The sequence below is a fragment of the Ricinus communis genome, chromosome 8 (assembly GCF_019578655.1).
Source record: "Ricinus communis isolate WT05 ecotype wild-type chromosome 8, ASM1957865v1, whole genome shotgun sequence".
Taxonomy (NCBI): Eukaryota; Viridiplantae; Streptophyta; class Magnoliopsida; order Malpighiales; family Euphorbiaceae; genus Ricinus; species Ricinus communis.
Genome location: NC_063263.1, coordinates 5,904,384 through 5,917,910, shown reverse-complemented (window position 1 = coordinate 5,917,910; position 13,527 = coordinate 5,904,384). Strand labels below are relative to the sequence as shown.

General features: G+C 32.2%; 2 protein-coding genes across 5 annotated transcripts; both read left to right on the top strand.

Moving 5' to 3' along the window:
* The first annotated feature begins 63 nt into the window (after nucleotides 1–63).
* Nucleotides 64–3,613, top strand: LOC8276330 (pentatricopeptide repeat-containing protein At2g19280). Of its 4 annotated transcripts, none has more exons than XM_015723268.3 (5): nucleotides 64–203; nucleotides 373–416; nucleotides 507–2,723; nucleotides 2,842–2,983; nucleotides 3,223–3,613. In XM_015723268.3, the coding sequence occupies exon 3, from the start codon at nucleotides 513–515 to the stop codon at nucleotides 2,574–2,576; it is 2,064 nt and encodes a 687-aa protein (XP_015578754.2). In that variant the 5' UTR covers nucleotides 64–203; nucleotides 373–416; nucleotides 507–512; the 3' UTR covers nucleotides 2,577–2,723; nucleotides 2,842–2,983; nucleotides 3,223–3,613. The 4 variants fall into 4 exon arrangements, with proteins under 4 accessions (XP_015578754.2, XP_048234257.1, XP_025014294.2 ...); XM_048378300.1 differs by having other exon boundaries at nucleotides 2,825–2,983; XM_025158526.2 differs by having other exon boundaries at nucleotides 64–268.
* A 6,945-nt stretch (nucleotides 3,614–10,558) lies between these two features.
* LOC8276328 (transcription termination factor MTERF8, chloroplastic) lies at nucleotides 10,559–12,825 on the top strand. Its single transcript, XM_015723273.3, has 2 exons — nucleotides 10,559–11,828; nucleotides 12,369–12,825. The coding sequence occupies exon 1, from the start codon at nucleotides 10,641–10,643 to the stop codon at nucleotides 11,808–11,810; it is 1,170 nt and encodes a 389-aa protein (XP_015578759.2). The 5' UTR covers nucleotides 10,559–10,640; the 3' UTR covers nucleotides 11,811–11,828; nucleotides 12,369–12,825.
* The last annotated feature ends 702 nt before the right edge of the window (nucleotides 12,826–13,527 follow it).

The window sequence follows — 13,527 nt, the reverse complement described above, 5'->3', positions numbered from 1 at the left end:
GCTGTACATACAAACTCTTTTTTTTTTTTTTTTCTAAATGTAATTTTAAATATATTAATGAAACCATTTTTCCCCTAGTGCGAGAGAGATGTTAGAAATTTTAGAAAGGTTCCAAAGTCCAGAGCTCCAAGTGTAAAACTGGTTGCCAATTCAGCTAGTCCCTAATCGGTGACCATAAACCCTACTTCACAGTTCTAAAACTAGTAACTACTCTCCCTATCTCTCTCTCACAGTTAGTTTCAAGCTTTGCGCTGTTTCAGAAACCTCTCTGTATTGTTCTCTGTTTCCACTTTCCGTATTTACTGTTCCCTCCTATTTATTTATTTTCTTTTCTTGTAATAAATTAACGTGAGTTTTATCTTCATTTTTCAGGTGAAAGATTTAATTGATATGCTTATGTAGAATTGAATTACAAGGTAATACATGCTCCGCCTGAACGTTTTCTTTTTTCTTTTCCTCATATAAGGGCTTTTTCGCAACTTTTGTTTTGTTAATTTAATTGATAGTTGTTAATGAAGGGTTCAATCTCAAGAAGCAATATAACATCAAAGCTGAAGCTTGCAAGAAACAAGAAACCATCATCCAGATTTTTCTCATCATCTACATTATCTCTTCGTGAGAAGGAAGAGGATAAGGATATCATTTATTCTAAATTTGGTCTTTTGTCAGAACCCAAGTCGAAAAGAATTGATTTTTTGATTCCTGAATATCAGAATCCAGAGGCAAAATGTGTCTGGAGCTTGGGTTGTAGTACTAGGTTTATTACTGATTTGAGTCAGGTTAGTGTTCTTGGTGTTCTCAATGATCTTTTTGGGGAGAGTTTTAATGCTGCATTTGCTCTTTACTTCTTTAGGTTGTCTCAGTGTTGCTCTGGGTTGGAGCATACAATTCGATCACTATGTAGATTGATACATATTTTGGTTTATGGAAAGAGGAATTATAGAGTGATGGACTTGATTCTATTTCTTGTGAGAAATATTGGTGGAGCAGTTGGTGAGGAGGAATTGTGTGATTTACTTTTCAAATTGGTATATGATACTGGGTTCGGAACTAAGGATTTGGAAACTGTATACAGTATGCTTGTTGACTGTTATGTTACTGAGAGCAAAGTGAGTTTGGCTCTTAACTTGATACATGAAATTAAGTTACTTAACATCTTTCCTTCAATGGGGGTTTGTAATTCACTGCTGAAGGCATTATTGAGATCGCATCAGTTGGACTTGGCATGGGATATATTAGAAGGAATGCAGAGCTTCGGGATGCATTTGAATGCATCTATCCTTAGCTTATTCATTGAAAGCTATTGTGCTGAAGGTAATATACAAAGTGGTTGGAAAATTCTTATGGAAATGAAGAACTATGGCATTAAGGCTGATGTAATTGCATACACAATTGTGATTGATGCACTTTGTAAAATTTCTTGTGTGAAAGTGGCTACTTCTTTGTTGTTTAAAATGATCCACTGTGGAATTTCGGTGGATTCAGTCTCAGTTTCTTCAGTTATTGATGGTTATTGTAAGAAGGGAAGATCAGATAAAGCAATAAATCTTCTAAATTTCTTCAACGTTAGACCTAATATTTTTGTGTATAGCAGCTTTATGACAAAGTTATGCAAAGATGGTAACATGCTTGAAGCCTCAAAAACTTTTCAGGAAATGTCCGAGTTTGGCCTGTATCCAGATTGTTTTTGTTATACTATTATAATCGGGGGTTACTGTAAAGTAGGAGACATAAATAAAGCTTTTCAATATCTAGGGGAAATGTTGAAGTTTGGGATCACACCATCTGTGACTACATATACATTACTTATCAATGCCTGTTGTAAGTCCGGAGACATGGCAATGGCAGAGTATTTATTGCAAAGGATGATGCTTGAGGGCTTGATACCTGATGTTGTTACATTCAACTGTCTAATTGATGGCTTTGGAAAGAAGGGGTATTTGCAAAAGGCCTTTGAGCTTTTGGATATTATGAGATCTGCTGGCATGTCTCCTGATACTGTGACCTATAATGCTCTCATTCACAGTCTTATTGCAAGAGGATATCCGAATGAGGCAAAAGATATATTACATGAGCTTATTAGGAGGGGTTTGTCGCCAGATGTGATGACTTTCACTGATGTCATAGATGGATTTTCAAAGAAGGGGAACTTTGAGGAAGCATTTCTAGTATGGTCCTACATGAGTGAGCGCCATGTGAAACCTGATGTTGTGACGTGCAGTGCTTTACTTAATGGATATTGTAGGGCGCGCCGTATGGATGAAGCTAATGCTCTATTTCTTAAGATGCTTGATGCTGGACTCAAACCAGATTTGGTATTATATAACAATCTCATACATGGATTTTGTAGTGCTGGCAATATGAATGCTGCATGCAACTTGGTAGCTATGATGATTGATGATGGTTTTCTCCCCAATATTACTACCCATCGGGCATTTGCACTTGGGTTTGAGAAGAAGTGGGTGAAAAATCCTGAGCTACATGCATCTTTGAAACTGAAACAGATTCTGCTGACACATAGTACTTGTCTTGATGTCGATGAGCATCTAGCAATGATGCAGCAACCTCTCAGCTAAGATGTTGCGATTTCTGTATAGAGTTCAACTTCGAAGCTGCCTATGTGTTGAAACTTCAGCACCTCTTGAGATATGGTTTGCAGGGTGATGCTAATCAGAGCTATTATACAACAACCTTTCAACTGAGGTGCTGCTTGCTATCCTGGGGTGAGTTGAGATATAAGAAATATGCTGCATTCCTTTTGATTTTTCTTTCAGCTTGTGATGTGAAGTGTTTTCTTTTGATGTGCTATTAATTATAAATCCAGCTTGATGGCTTTCTCAGGTAGGAGTCTAAGTCAGTTTCACCATCAGAACATGGAGCCTATAGCCACCAGTTTGCTAAAACAGAGAACTTATAATGTGGAAATTTTCTCGTCAATTAGTAGTTGTGGATGAATTTTAACTATGGCAAGCCGTATTCTTGGGTAGCTTGTTCCCCCCTTTCTCTCTCTCTTTTTTTTTTTCCTCTTTTTTTCTTTTTTGATGAACTTCCCTCCTTTCCCTAGAGCTTCTGCTTAATTGATGCCTTGCTCACAGCAAACAAACACACACAAAGAGATACTTTAAATGACTTAGATGTTCTTTGGTTCCTATTGATCACATCCCTTTTGCTAATGCACTAGATTTAACCAACTTCTCCTCTCCAAATGATTTGTTTTGGCAGGTGGTGCAGTTTCGTCCATGTTTCACATTGTCATGTCATCCATGGCTAAAAGATCAAAATTATCCAAGTCTGGTGGATGAGGTGCATATTAATTATACTTGTTGAGAGAGATTATTGCATTCATTTCTTTTTCTGCTGCTGCTTCTCCCTTTTGGAGTGGGGTTGACTGTTGAGGGCGCAAGTAAGCAGGAGATTGAGCAGCAAGGATGCTGGTGATACTTGGATGGGAGAGATTCCCTTCTACTTTAGAAGATTGTGGTGGGATAGGAACTATCTAGGCTTGTGCTTGTTAATATTGCCACAGCTCTGGATTATAGTATGTATATTATTTGTATAATTATTTTGTTAATAACCAAATTAGCTTGTAATCTTTTATCAATTATTTTTTTCCCTTCGTGACTCGTTGATTATTATGAACTAAGCTTAAGGTTATCTTTTTATATTAGTTTCTTATAATATTCTTTTGCATAAGCTCATTCCTTTCAGTATAAAAAAGAAAGTACGAAAAAATCTCCAAATCGAGTAGAAAAAGGAAAAACTCAAATATGATCAGTCCTTATTTAAGTAGGTTTTAATAATTGATTTTATTATATAATAAAACCTAACGAGTTAAATAGTTCTTGATTAACTTGTATAATATCTCTTTTTTATTTTACTCTTCCTATTCTGAAAAGGTTTCCTTCTTCTAGCTAGCTTGGTTAAACCCTACATTACATGTATATAAAGGCACGTAAAGAAAGCGTTCTCCATCTTAATCTAACTAGAAAACAAGACCCTTTTCTCTTCTCTTTTTCCTCCGTCAATCATCAGCATGGAAAGTTCATTATTCACAAGACCACCCTATTCGGATGTTAAATTCTGTATCAAACTTGACAAGGATATCCTCCCTTCATGCAGATGTTTACAACTTATTCCACCAAGAACGTTCTACATTCTTTACCGTCTTCGACAAGAAATTAAATTCTGCCACCCATCATCATCATCATCCTCATCAGAAGAAGAAGAAGAAGAAGATGAAGAAAATTGTGTCTACAAGAACGGACTGTTACACAAACTTGATCCTTGGGAAAACTCTTACCTAACCCCAACAGACGACTTAGACCATGTCAAGTGCTTCTTGTCTCTCTTACTTTCTGATATACCCTTTTGTACATTTGATGACGAGTTTTTAGATAAGCCTATCCGTTCACTGTCTTCATCGTCTTGCCAAACATCCCCAGATAGGGTGGTGCCGGTTGTCGTGCAGGTGAAGGTTGAAACTCATGTTGCCTGCTGGGAATCTGATGTCCCGAGTATATTGAGTGATGTCCTATCATCAAGAAAACAACCGAAACAGATTGAAACCTCAGTTCTTCAGCTTTATACAATGATAAGGAGGTCGGAGGTTTCAACTCCCGACCGTCAATGTGTTATCTGCTTTGAAGAATTGGGTGCCGGTTCAAGAGCTACAGCATTGCCTTGCTCCCATATTTTTCATACACAATGCATTTTGACATGGCTAGATAATAATCTGTCTTGTCCTTTGTGCCGCTCGCCATTGACAGATTTAACCGGTGATAATAGCTTATAGTTGAACGTGGAATAAATTGATTAGACGCATTGTTTTTGTTAGACATTTGATTTTATGTTCTGACATGTTTTTTGCAGATACATATTAAATGCATGGTACTCTAGGGTTTTAAGTGTCTGTCTCAATTGTCATGACTGTAAATTATAAAGTTCTTACAGAATTAATGCACAGAAAAATTTTACAGTTTTCTTCAATTTTCAACTTCTCTCCTCCTCCTCTGCGGCTGTAGTTATTCCTTGTTTGTTGGTAGTGTTGTTGAGGAGGAGGACCAGATTGTTATTGTCATTACCATTGATGCTGTTGAAATGAGGAGTGTATGATTTTGGTTTCTTGGGAATAATCAAGATCTATCTCAGATCCATTATTTTCCTTTATTTACATTTGCTTTCATTTTCTCATATACATTATCCTGTTTTAATATATAATTAATTACAAACTATTATTATATTTTACAAACATCTATAACCTAATTAATATATATATAATAAAGATCAAACAAATAAAATAGTTTAACCACAACTTGATATATAAAACTACTAAAAATGACATTTATCACTTTTTTATTGATATTAATTAATAAAAAATAATTCTTTTCTCTTTTAATCTATAATTGTAATATTTTCTAAAATTTTAATTTTTACGTGTATTTTTTTGTTTTTATTTTAATTTATGAATTTATTTTATTCTATTTTCATATAACATTTCTTGCTATATTATAAAATTTTACTTTTAATTTGATTATTTATTTAATATATTTATTTTTTTATTTAAGTTCATTAATGAATTTTGTATTTTTTCTTTTATAGTTTAATTACTTTTTTTTGTTGCTTTTATTCATTTTAATCTAAAATTTATATTTATTTATGCCTTTATTTTTTTTTCTTTTCAGTGATTTATTTATTTATTAATTGTAGAAAGAAGTCTATATAATAATTTTTATCCAAAAATGGCTTTAAAGAAAAAAATGAGAACCTTTATTTTAATAAAAATATATTGAAGCCATTTGAATTTTTCTTACTTTGCATTAACTTCAATTAATAATGAATAATCAATTCTATTTGTTTACGCATATTTTATATTATCATAAAAATAGAATTTAAGTATAATTTTTTTTTTATTTTAATATTTTATAAATTCTTATATTATCTATATTAGTTTTTAATATATTTAAATTAAGAATTTATAAATTAGATAAATGAAACCAGTATGGTCAAAATTGACTGAAATTGGCTTATAATCTGAAGCGAGTCAAGATCAATTTCTCATCAACTAGAGCTAGAATTATTAGTTCTAATTCTAACTCATAAAATAATTTATTTTAATTAATCTTTTATATTCTAAAATTTAGTTGGATCAAGTTGAAATCGAAATAAACTAGCTCTATTGTTACGACATCTATTTTTATATATGCTATGATAGTTATTTTATTTATATTTGATAAATAAATTAATATCAATAGGGAATATATAATATATGTTCTATTAATTATTTAGTTTATATTAAAACTATAATAACTTAAATGAAAGTAATATAATTATTATACAGTATAATTAATTTAGCCATAAGATATGAATATAATACTGATTCATAAATAAGATATATATAATTTTTATTAAATTCTGCGCAAAACACATGTATTAAACTAGTATTATATATATATATATATATATATATATATATTACAACATTTTATAAAACCACATTACATACGTTATATAATAATTTATTATGATATTAAATACTAATAAAATAAAATGATATAATTAAGTATTTATTAAAATAAAATGATGATTAAATATAATAAAAAAACACTAGTAATTATATAATGCCACTAATTTACTATATATTTATTATTATTTTATTATTTTTTATGATCATTCAATTTTAAATTATTAAAATAAATTGATAATATTAAATACTATTTAAGATAAAATAGTAGTTATTTTCTTATAATATAATATATTAATTATTAAATAAAATATTTTAAACTAAAAGTTTAAATTATAAAATATCAATAGCACAAGTAAATCGCTAGTATATATGTAAAATATTTAATAAATTGCTTGTACTTTTAAGAAATAACACCTGGGAGCTTGTTCTTCCATCTCCCAACTGTAATCTTATCGGTAATAAGTGGGTTTTCAAAGTGAAGTTTCATGCTGATGGCTCGATTCAAAGGCATAAAGCCAGACTTGTTGCAAAAGGATTTCATCAAAATTCAGGAGTTGATTACTTTGAGACCTTTAATCCAGTGGTAAAGGCTCCTATAGTTGGGATCATTTTAGCTTTGGCAGTGCATTTTGGTTGAGATATTGTGTTACAAGAGACTGTGTATATGCATTAGCCTGAAGGATTTATTGATCCTAAGTTTCCCAATCACGTTTGTAAACTTAAGAAAGCCTTATATAGCCTTAAACAGGCGCCTAGAGTGTGGAATGACAAAGTGCATATGGCTTTAATTCGTTAGGTTTTTGTTCCTTCCAAATTTGACACGTCATTGTTCATATATAAATATGGTGATAAACTTCTTTATCTCCTCGTTTCTGGTTACTGGAAATAGTTCTGAATTGCCAAAATAAGTTATTCGCGACCTGCACACCATGTTTGCTTTGAAGGAATTAGGCAGCCTTCATTATTTCTTGGGGATTGAAGCTTATAGGGATTCTTCTGGTTTGTATCTTTCACAAACTAAGTATATCACTGATCTGTTGAAGAAACTTCATATGGATGGTGCTAAGCCATGTATTACTCCTGCTGCTCCTGGGCGTATGTTATCTCGGTTTGATGGTGAACCATTGTCTAATCCAAGTGAGTATTGTAGCACTATTGGTGCGCTACAATATTTGACTTTAACCCGCCCTGATATTGCTTATATAGTCAGCAAACTCAGTCAATTTATTCAGCAACCAATTTGATGTGCATTGTCAAGCTGCAAAACGGATTCTTCGATACTTAAAAGGCATTATTACACGAGGCATATCATTTACTCCTAGCACGTCTCTGCAACTCACTGCATTCTCTGATGCGGACTGGTCAAACAGCCTTGATGATCGTCGATTTACTGGTGCTTACTGTGTTTTCTTAGGCTCTTGTTTGGTATCTAAAGAAAATCTCCAAAAAGAAGATCTCTAGAAAATCTCTAAAGATCTTCCAATAAAAGATTTTTCGAAAAACTCCAAAAGATCTTGTAAGAAAAAATCTCCTGAAAATCTCCAAGAGAAGATCTAAGAAAAATCTTCAAGAGACCTTTACAAATCAAGAAAAAATTTTAAGAGATCTTTTATAATCAAAGAGATTGCATTGAAGATCAATGAGATTGACTGTAAGGGTAAAGAATTGCATGAAGAGCTACGAGATCGCCCAAAGAACTATGAGATCACTTGAAGTGGTATGAGATCATCCAAAGAGCTTTAAGATCGCTCGAGAAGCTATAAAATCTCCTAAAGAATTATGAGATAGCTCGAAAAGCTATTAGATCTCCTAGAGATCTATGATATCGCTTGAAAAGCAATGAGATCCCCCACATATCATAATCCATGATCTCCACCAATTATTAGGGTCAAGCACCGTACTCTTTACTTCTTAAAAAATAGGAGGTCATATCTCCACCATTTAAGATATTCATCACTAGTTTTTCTATACAGATCTCTCCAGTTTAGATCTTCTATACAGATCTGCACATCATAGATCTCCCGCATAGATCTCCACAATATAAATCTCTAATTAATAAAGAATTCACTTAATTAATTTCTTAAAAAATCATACTAATTAGATATAGAAAATACTCCCTTATTTTGTCTAGTATTAAAATTTTATTTAAATCATCCCAATTAAATCAAATAAAAATTAAATTAAATTAATTTAAATAAAAACTCTTTATTAATTATTGCTAATATTATTATTATGATTAAAAGAAAAATTTCGGGTATTACATAAAAGTCTTAATTTGCAATATAAATATTCAGTCACCTTCACTCTAATCAGTTATTATTATCATGATATATGTTTTTGATAACTTGAGTTTAGAGTTTAACAACTCTTAATTTTATTATTTGACCGTCAAAGGTAGTTTAAAAAGTTCTTAATTCGATGAGATCAATTTGCCAGTCAAATAAGGAGTTGTTAAACTATAAACTTACATTTTCAGACAAGACAACATGATGATAATAGATGATCAGAAAGAAAGCTATTAGAACTTTGCAAATTAAGAATTTAACAATGAGCTATCTTTTTTCATTTTTATAATCACGAAATTTTTTTAAATAGATTTAGTTTGTATAGTGACATGTAACTTTATTTATTAATTATTATATTTTCATTGGTTGAATTTTAATTATGAGTTGTTAATGATAATAAATAAATAAAATAAAGTTCAATTTGGCCCCTAAACTTATAGTAGAAGGCCAGATAAACCCTTTTGACCTTTTTTGGCCAATTTAGTACCTAACTTGCTATTTTTGGTTCAATTAACTCCAAATTTTGGCATACACACCAATTAAATGAATTAAAAAGTAATATATAAATAATATAATAATTATTTTATCTTTTCTAAGAACTCTTTTATTTTATTTTATTTTTTATATATTATTTATTTTGTTATATAATTAGTTTCAAAATCTTGAGATCTGAAGCTCAATGTTTGCTTTTTTGCTTTCAAAAAATAAATAATAAAAAACTTGATGCTTGCCTCTCTGCAAGTTTATTATATCTATATATTTTTTTTGTCCGTCATTTAGTAGATCATTATCTATATAGATCCCATCAATAGTTGAAGTGGAGAGCTTTTCTGCAGCACCGTTTCCGTCAGCATGAAACTTTAGCTTCTTACATTAAGGCCTTTGACAATGGAAATTAACTCATCAGCCCAAATCTTTAAACAATAGTCTTTACTTCTTCAGGTACGGTATAATTACATAGGGATATACCTGCAAACATGCCATTATCGGTGGTTTAGCATTAAGCTTGTGATATTCACCTTGAATGTGTTGAAATGCAGCTTTGCAAAACTAAAACCGTAATCCTCAGCTTCTCCTGAAATTTTCAATACACAATAAGAAAAAATTTCTATTTTGAAACTAAAAAATTATTTAATTTTGACATATAATGGATTGGACTGTACCACAAAAGCACACTCTAACGTTCAAGTAGCCTTTTTCTTCGATTTGAATGAGTTATGAACAAAACAATGTTTGTTTGAATTTCTACACAATAGGTTTGCTTTCTTTCTTTATATATATAACAATTTTTTTGCCAGCAATTTATTTTACATATGATGAAAATAATATAGTTGATAAAGATGAAGTTTAAAAAAGAAAAAGAAAAGCACTTTTTGATCTTGATGACTGAAGAGAGAAAATATTTTTTTTTAGTTCAATTTTTAAGAAAAGGCATTCACTCTCCTTAGCAAGGCTGTGACTTCCATGCACTACCTATTGGGTTAAAGTGGACCAAAAATAATAAGTTTTGTGCTAAATTGGTCTAAAAAATTCAAAAGGATTAATTTGACATTCTGTAATAAATTTAGAAGCTAAATTGAACTTTATTTTTAAATAAATTAACCACTAAAATATAATAATTAATAAATAAATTTATGTATTATTATATAATTTTTAACCTACAACTAATATATAAACCGAATTTATCCAAAAATTATAAAACATATTATGCCAAAAAAAAATATAAAACAGTTATGTTCTTTAGTGAAGTAACTAGATGATTATCCTTTTAATTATAATGGGTTAGGGTTACTAGTTGACGTGGCTTAATATGTAACTAGGCCCATTTTTCTACTCAGAAACCCTAATAAGAACCCTCCTCTCTCTATCTCTCCAAAATCTCTAGCATTTCAATGCAAAAAAAATATCTGAGCATTACTGTCCTATATCACAAAATGGCTAATAATCAAATAAGAAACCTGTTATCTCATATACAAAAACGTTTCTTTATATCATCTGTAACTTTGTCTTCCACACCATTGTCCGCCACTTCTTCTTCATCATTTACAGTTCATTACCTATTGAAGTCATGTGGGCTTCCTTTAGAATCTGCAATTTCAGTCTCTGAGAAGTTACAGCTTGATGCTAAGAACCAACAGAGGACACAATCTGTAGTCGATCTCTTGAAATCTCACAATTTCAGTGATACCCAGTTGGTCAAATTGATTGAAAAGCGGCCTGCAGTTCTTCAATGCAAAGCTCAAGAAAATATTCAACCCAAATTTGAGTACTTGATAAAACAAGGGTTTAAAGGTAAGCTTCTTCCTGAGCTTATTTTGTCAAATCCTGTAATTTTAAGAAGAGCTTTAGATTCTCATATTAAACCTTCTTTTGAGTTCTTGAAATCAGTTCTTGATAGTAATGACAAAATTGTAGCTGCTATCAGACGTTCTTCATGGTTGTTGACATTTGATTTGAAAGGTACCATGCAACCAAATGTTGAATTTTTACTAAAAGAGGGAGTGCCTGCTTATGGTATTGAAAAAATGATTTTACTGCAGCCTAGAGCTATAATGCAAAAACATGATAGGATGGTTTATGCAGTTAATGCTGTTAAGAATCTAGGTCTTGAACCGAAATCTCGAATGTTTATACATGCCGTCAGAGTGATTATATCGATGAGTGAGTTGACTTGGAAGAAGAAATTTGAGATGATGAAGAGCATGGGGTGGAATGAGGAGGAGATTTTATCAGCTTTTAAGCGAGATCCACTTTGTTTGGCTTGTTCAGAAGAAAAAATCAAGAATGCAATGGATTTCTACTTGAATACTATGAAGTTGAAACCGCATGTTATTATTGCTTATCCCAAGTTTCTTATGTATGCAATTGATACAAGGCTTCGTCCAAGGTATAATGTTTTGAAAGTTTTGGAGTCAAAGAAGCTGATTGAAGGGGACAAGAAGATCGAGTGGTTGCTGACAATAAATGAGAAGACTTTCCTGCAGCAATATGTTATTAAGTATGTGGATAAAGTCCCAGGTATAACGGAAATGTACCTTGGTACCAGAAAATTAAAGAGATAGGTATTTGGTAGCGAAGAAGTAAGTGTACATTTGCATTATTAAATATGTTAGCAATTATATTGCTTTTACCTTTGTGAATAAGAGCTAGTTTTGGATATTGCTGCTTTCAATTTATTTTGGCGCAATCTGTTGTTTTAAATGTGTCAGTCTCATGTCATATCCTTTTCTTATTTTGGTTTTAGAGGGTCATCTCTCGATATTTTTCCATTAATATTTTGCTCTGGATTAATTCCCTTAGTTATTTGTCTCTTATCCCATCTTCTGATTCCTGCTTTTAGTCACTTCCCAATATTTGAACTTCAACATGACATGAGAACTTATCCATATGCACTTCTCCAACACGGTGTATAGATTTGAAGAACTTCCTAACCTTCACCTGTTTGTCTAAACCCTGGACCTCTCTAAAAATATGATGAACAATTGAACATGAAATCCCCAGTATGAAATCGACATTATTTGACAGATAAAAGCATGGGAATAGGAGATGTATCACATAACATTTTAGATTAGGCTGCTATGGTTGGTAAACAACATGATGGATTATGTTGCCATCTGCAGGTCTGAAGCTTTCACATGTCTTTAACCTGGCTGCTTTTCAGTTTTATAGAGCTTTGGAAAAGAGAATTCTTGTGGGGTTGTGAAAATGGGATACATTTAATTACATTTCTCTGTACATCTTTGCAACTTCCAAGAAGTATGAAAAGGGTGGCTTCAAATTGAATAAAAGGGTGTACAATTGGATATCAAGAAGCATGCACAAGCAAATAGGGGCACGCCCCAGCAAATAGAGATGGAAGTGGAAGGAGAATGAATTAGTTTGTTTTGTATTAACATCTTTAGCTGTATGCAAATGCGTGCAAAAGCATGAACAAACTAAATAATAAAAAAGATAGTGAGTCCCCAGATGTATGCATATGCATTTGCAATCAGCAATTGAGACGAGTGATATATCATCAAGTTATCTACTCTATGAATTGGCGCTCTTTGCACAAATGAGTAGCAGTTTTTAGCATTATGAGTGGTGGTTATTAATTGTGGTATGCATTTTCTTACAGTTCATTTTCTCGTATAGTTATGTATTGGATGATACGAATATATTAATGGATCTCTGCTTATCAGTAGCTTCCTCATTCTCGAGGAGTCATGCTGGCTACCCAAAGGAGTAGGTGTGCCCTCTTTTACTATACCAGCTAGGAGGTGGCTAATTTGCATACTTACTGGCGCTCTATCTTTTGACTGCTAATCTCAAGGGTTGTATTTTCTTTTTTAATGTTTCTTTTTGTGGTTTGGATAGTGCTTCTGCTAAAGTTTTCTCAGGTTGCCTCTGAAGTTAGTGCTTTTCTTTCTCGTTATCCTCTCCCTGGCTCCCCTCTTCATAACCTAATTGACTTGATGGGTCGATTGGTCGGCTTTTGATTTGTTCTTGACTTGATGAATGAGAGGGCTGGGCTGTGATGAAGGGGCAAACACTTTGAAGAGAATTTAGGTGCCATTATTTCATTTGAATGATGCTCGCCCTGTTTCTAACATGAATTTGGGCACATAAGAGCAAAAGAGGTGTCTTCTCCTGTCTTAAGATTGAGAGTCAAACCTTCCTACGAAAAGTTGAATTTTGGGACTGAAAGAACAATGACCAAAACTTGGAAGGTTTGTCCATTGTCTAGTGGATAGGGCAGAGGTCTTCTAAACCCCTGGACTCAATATTTTCCCATGCAGT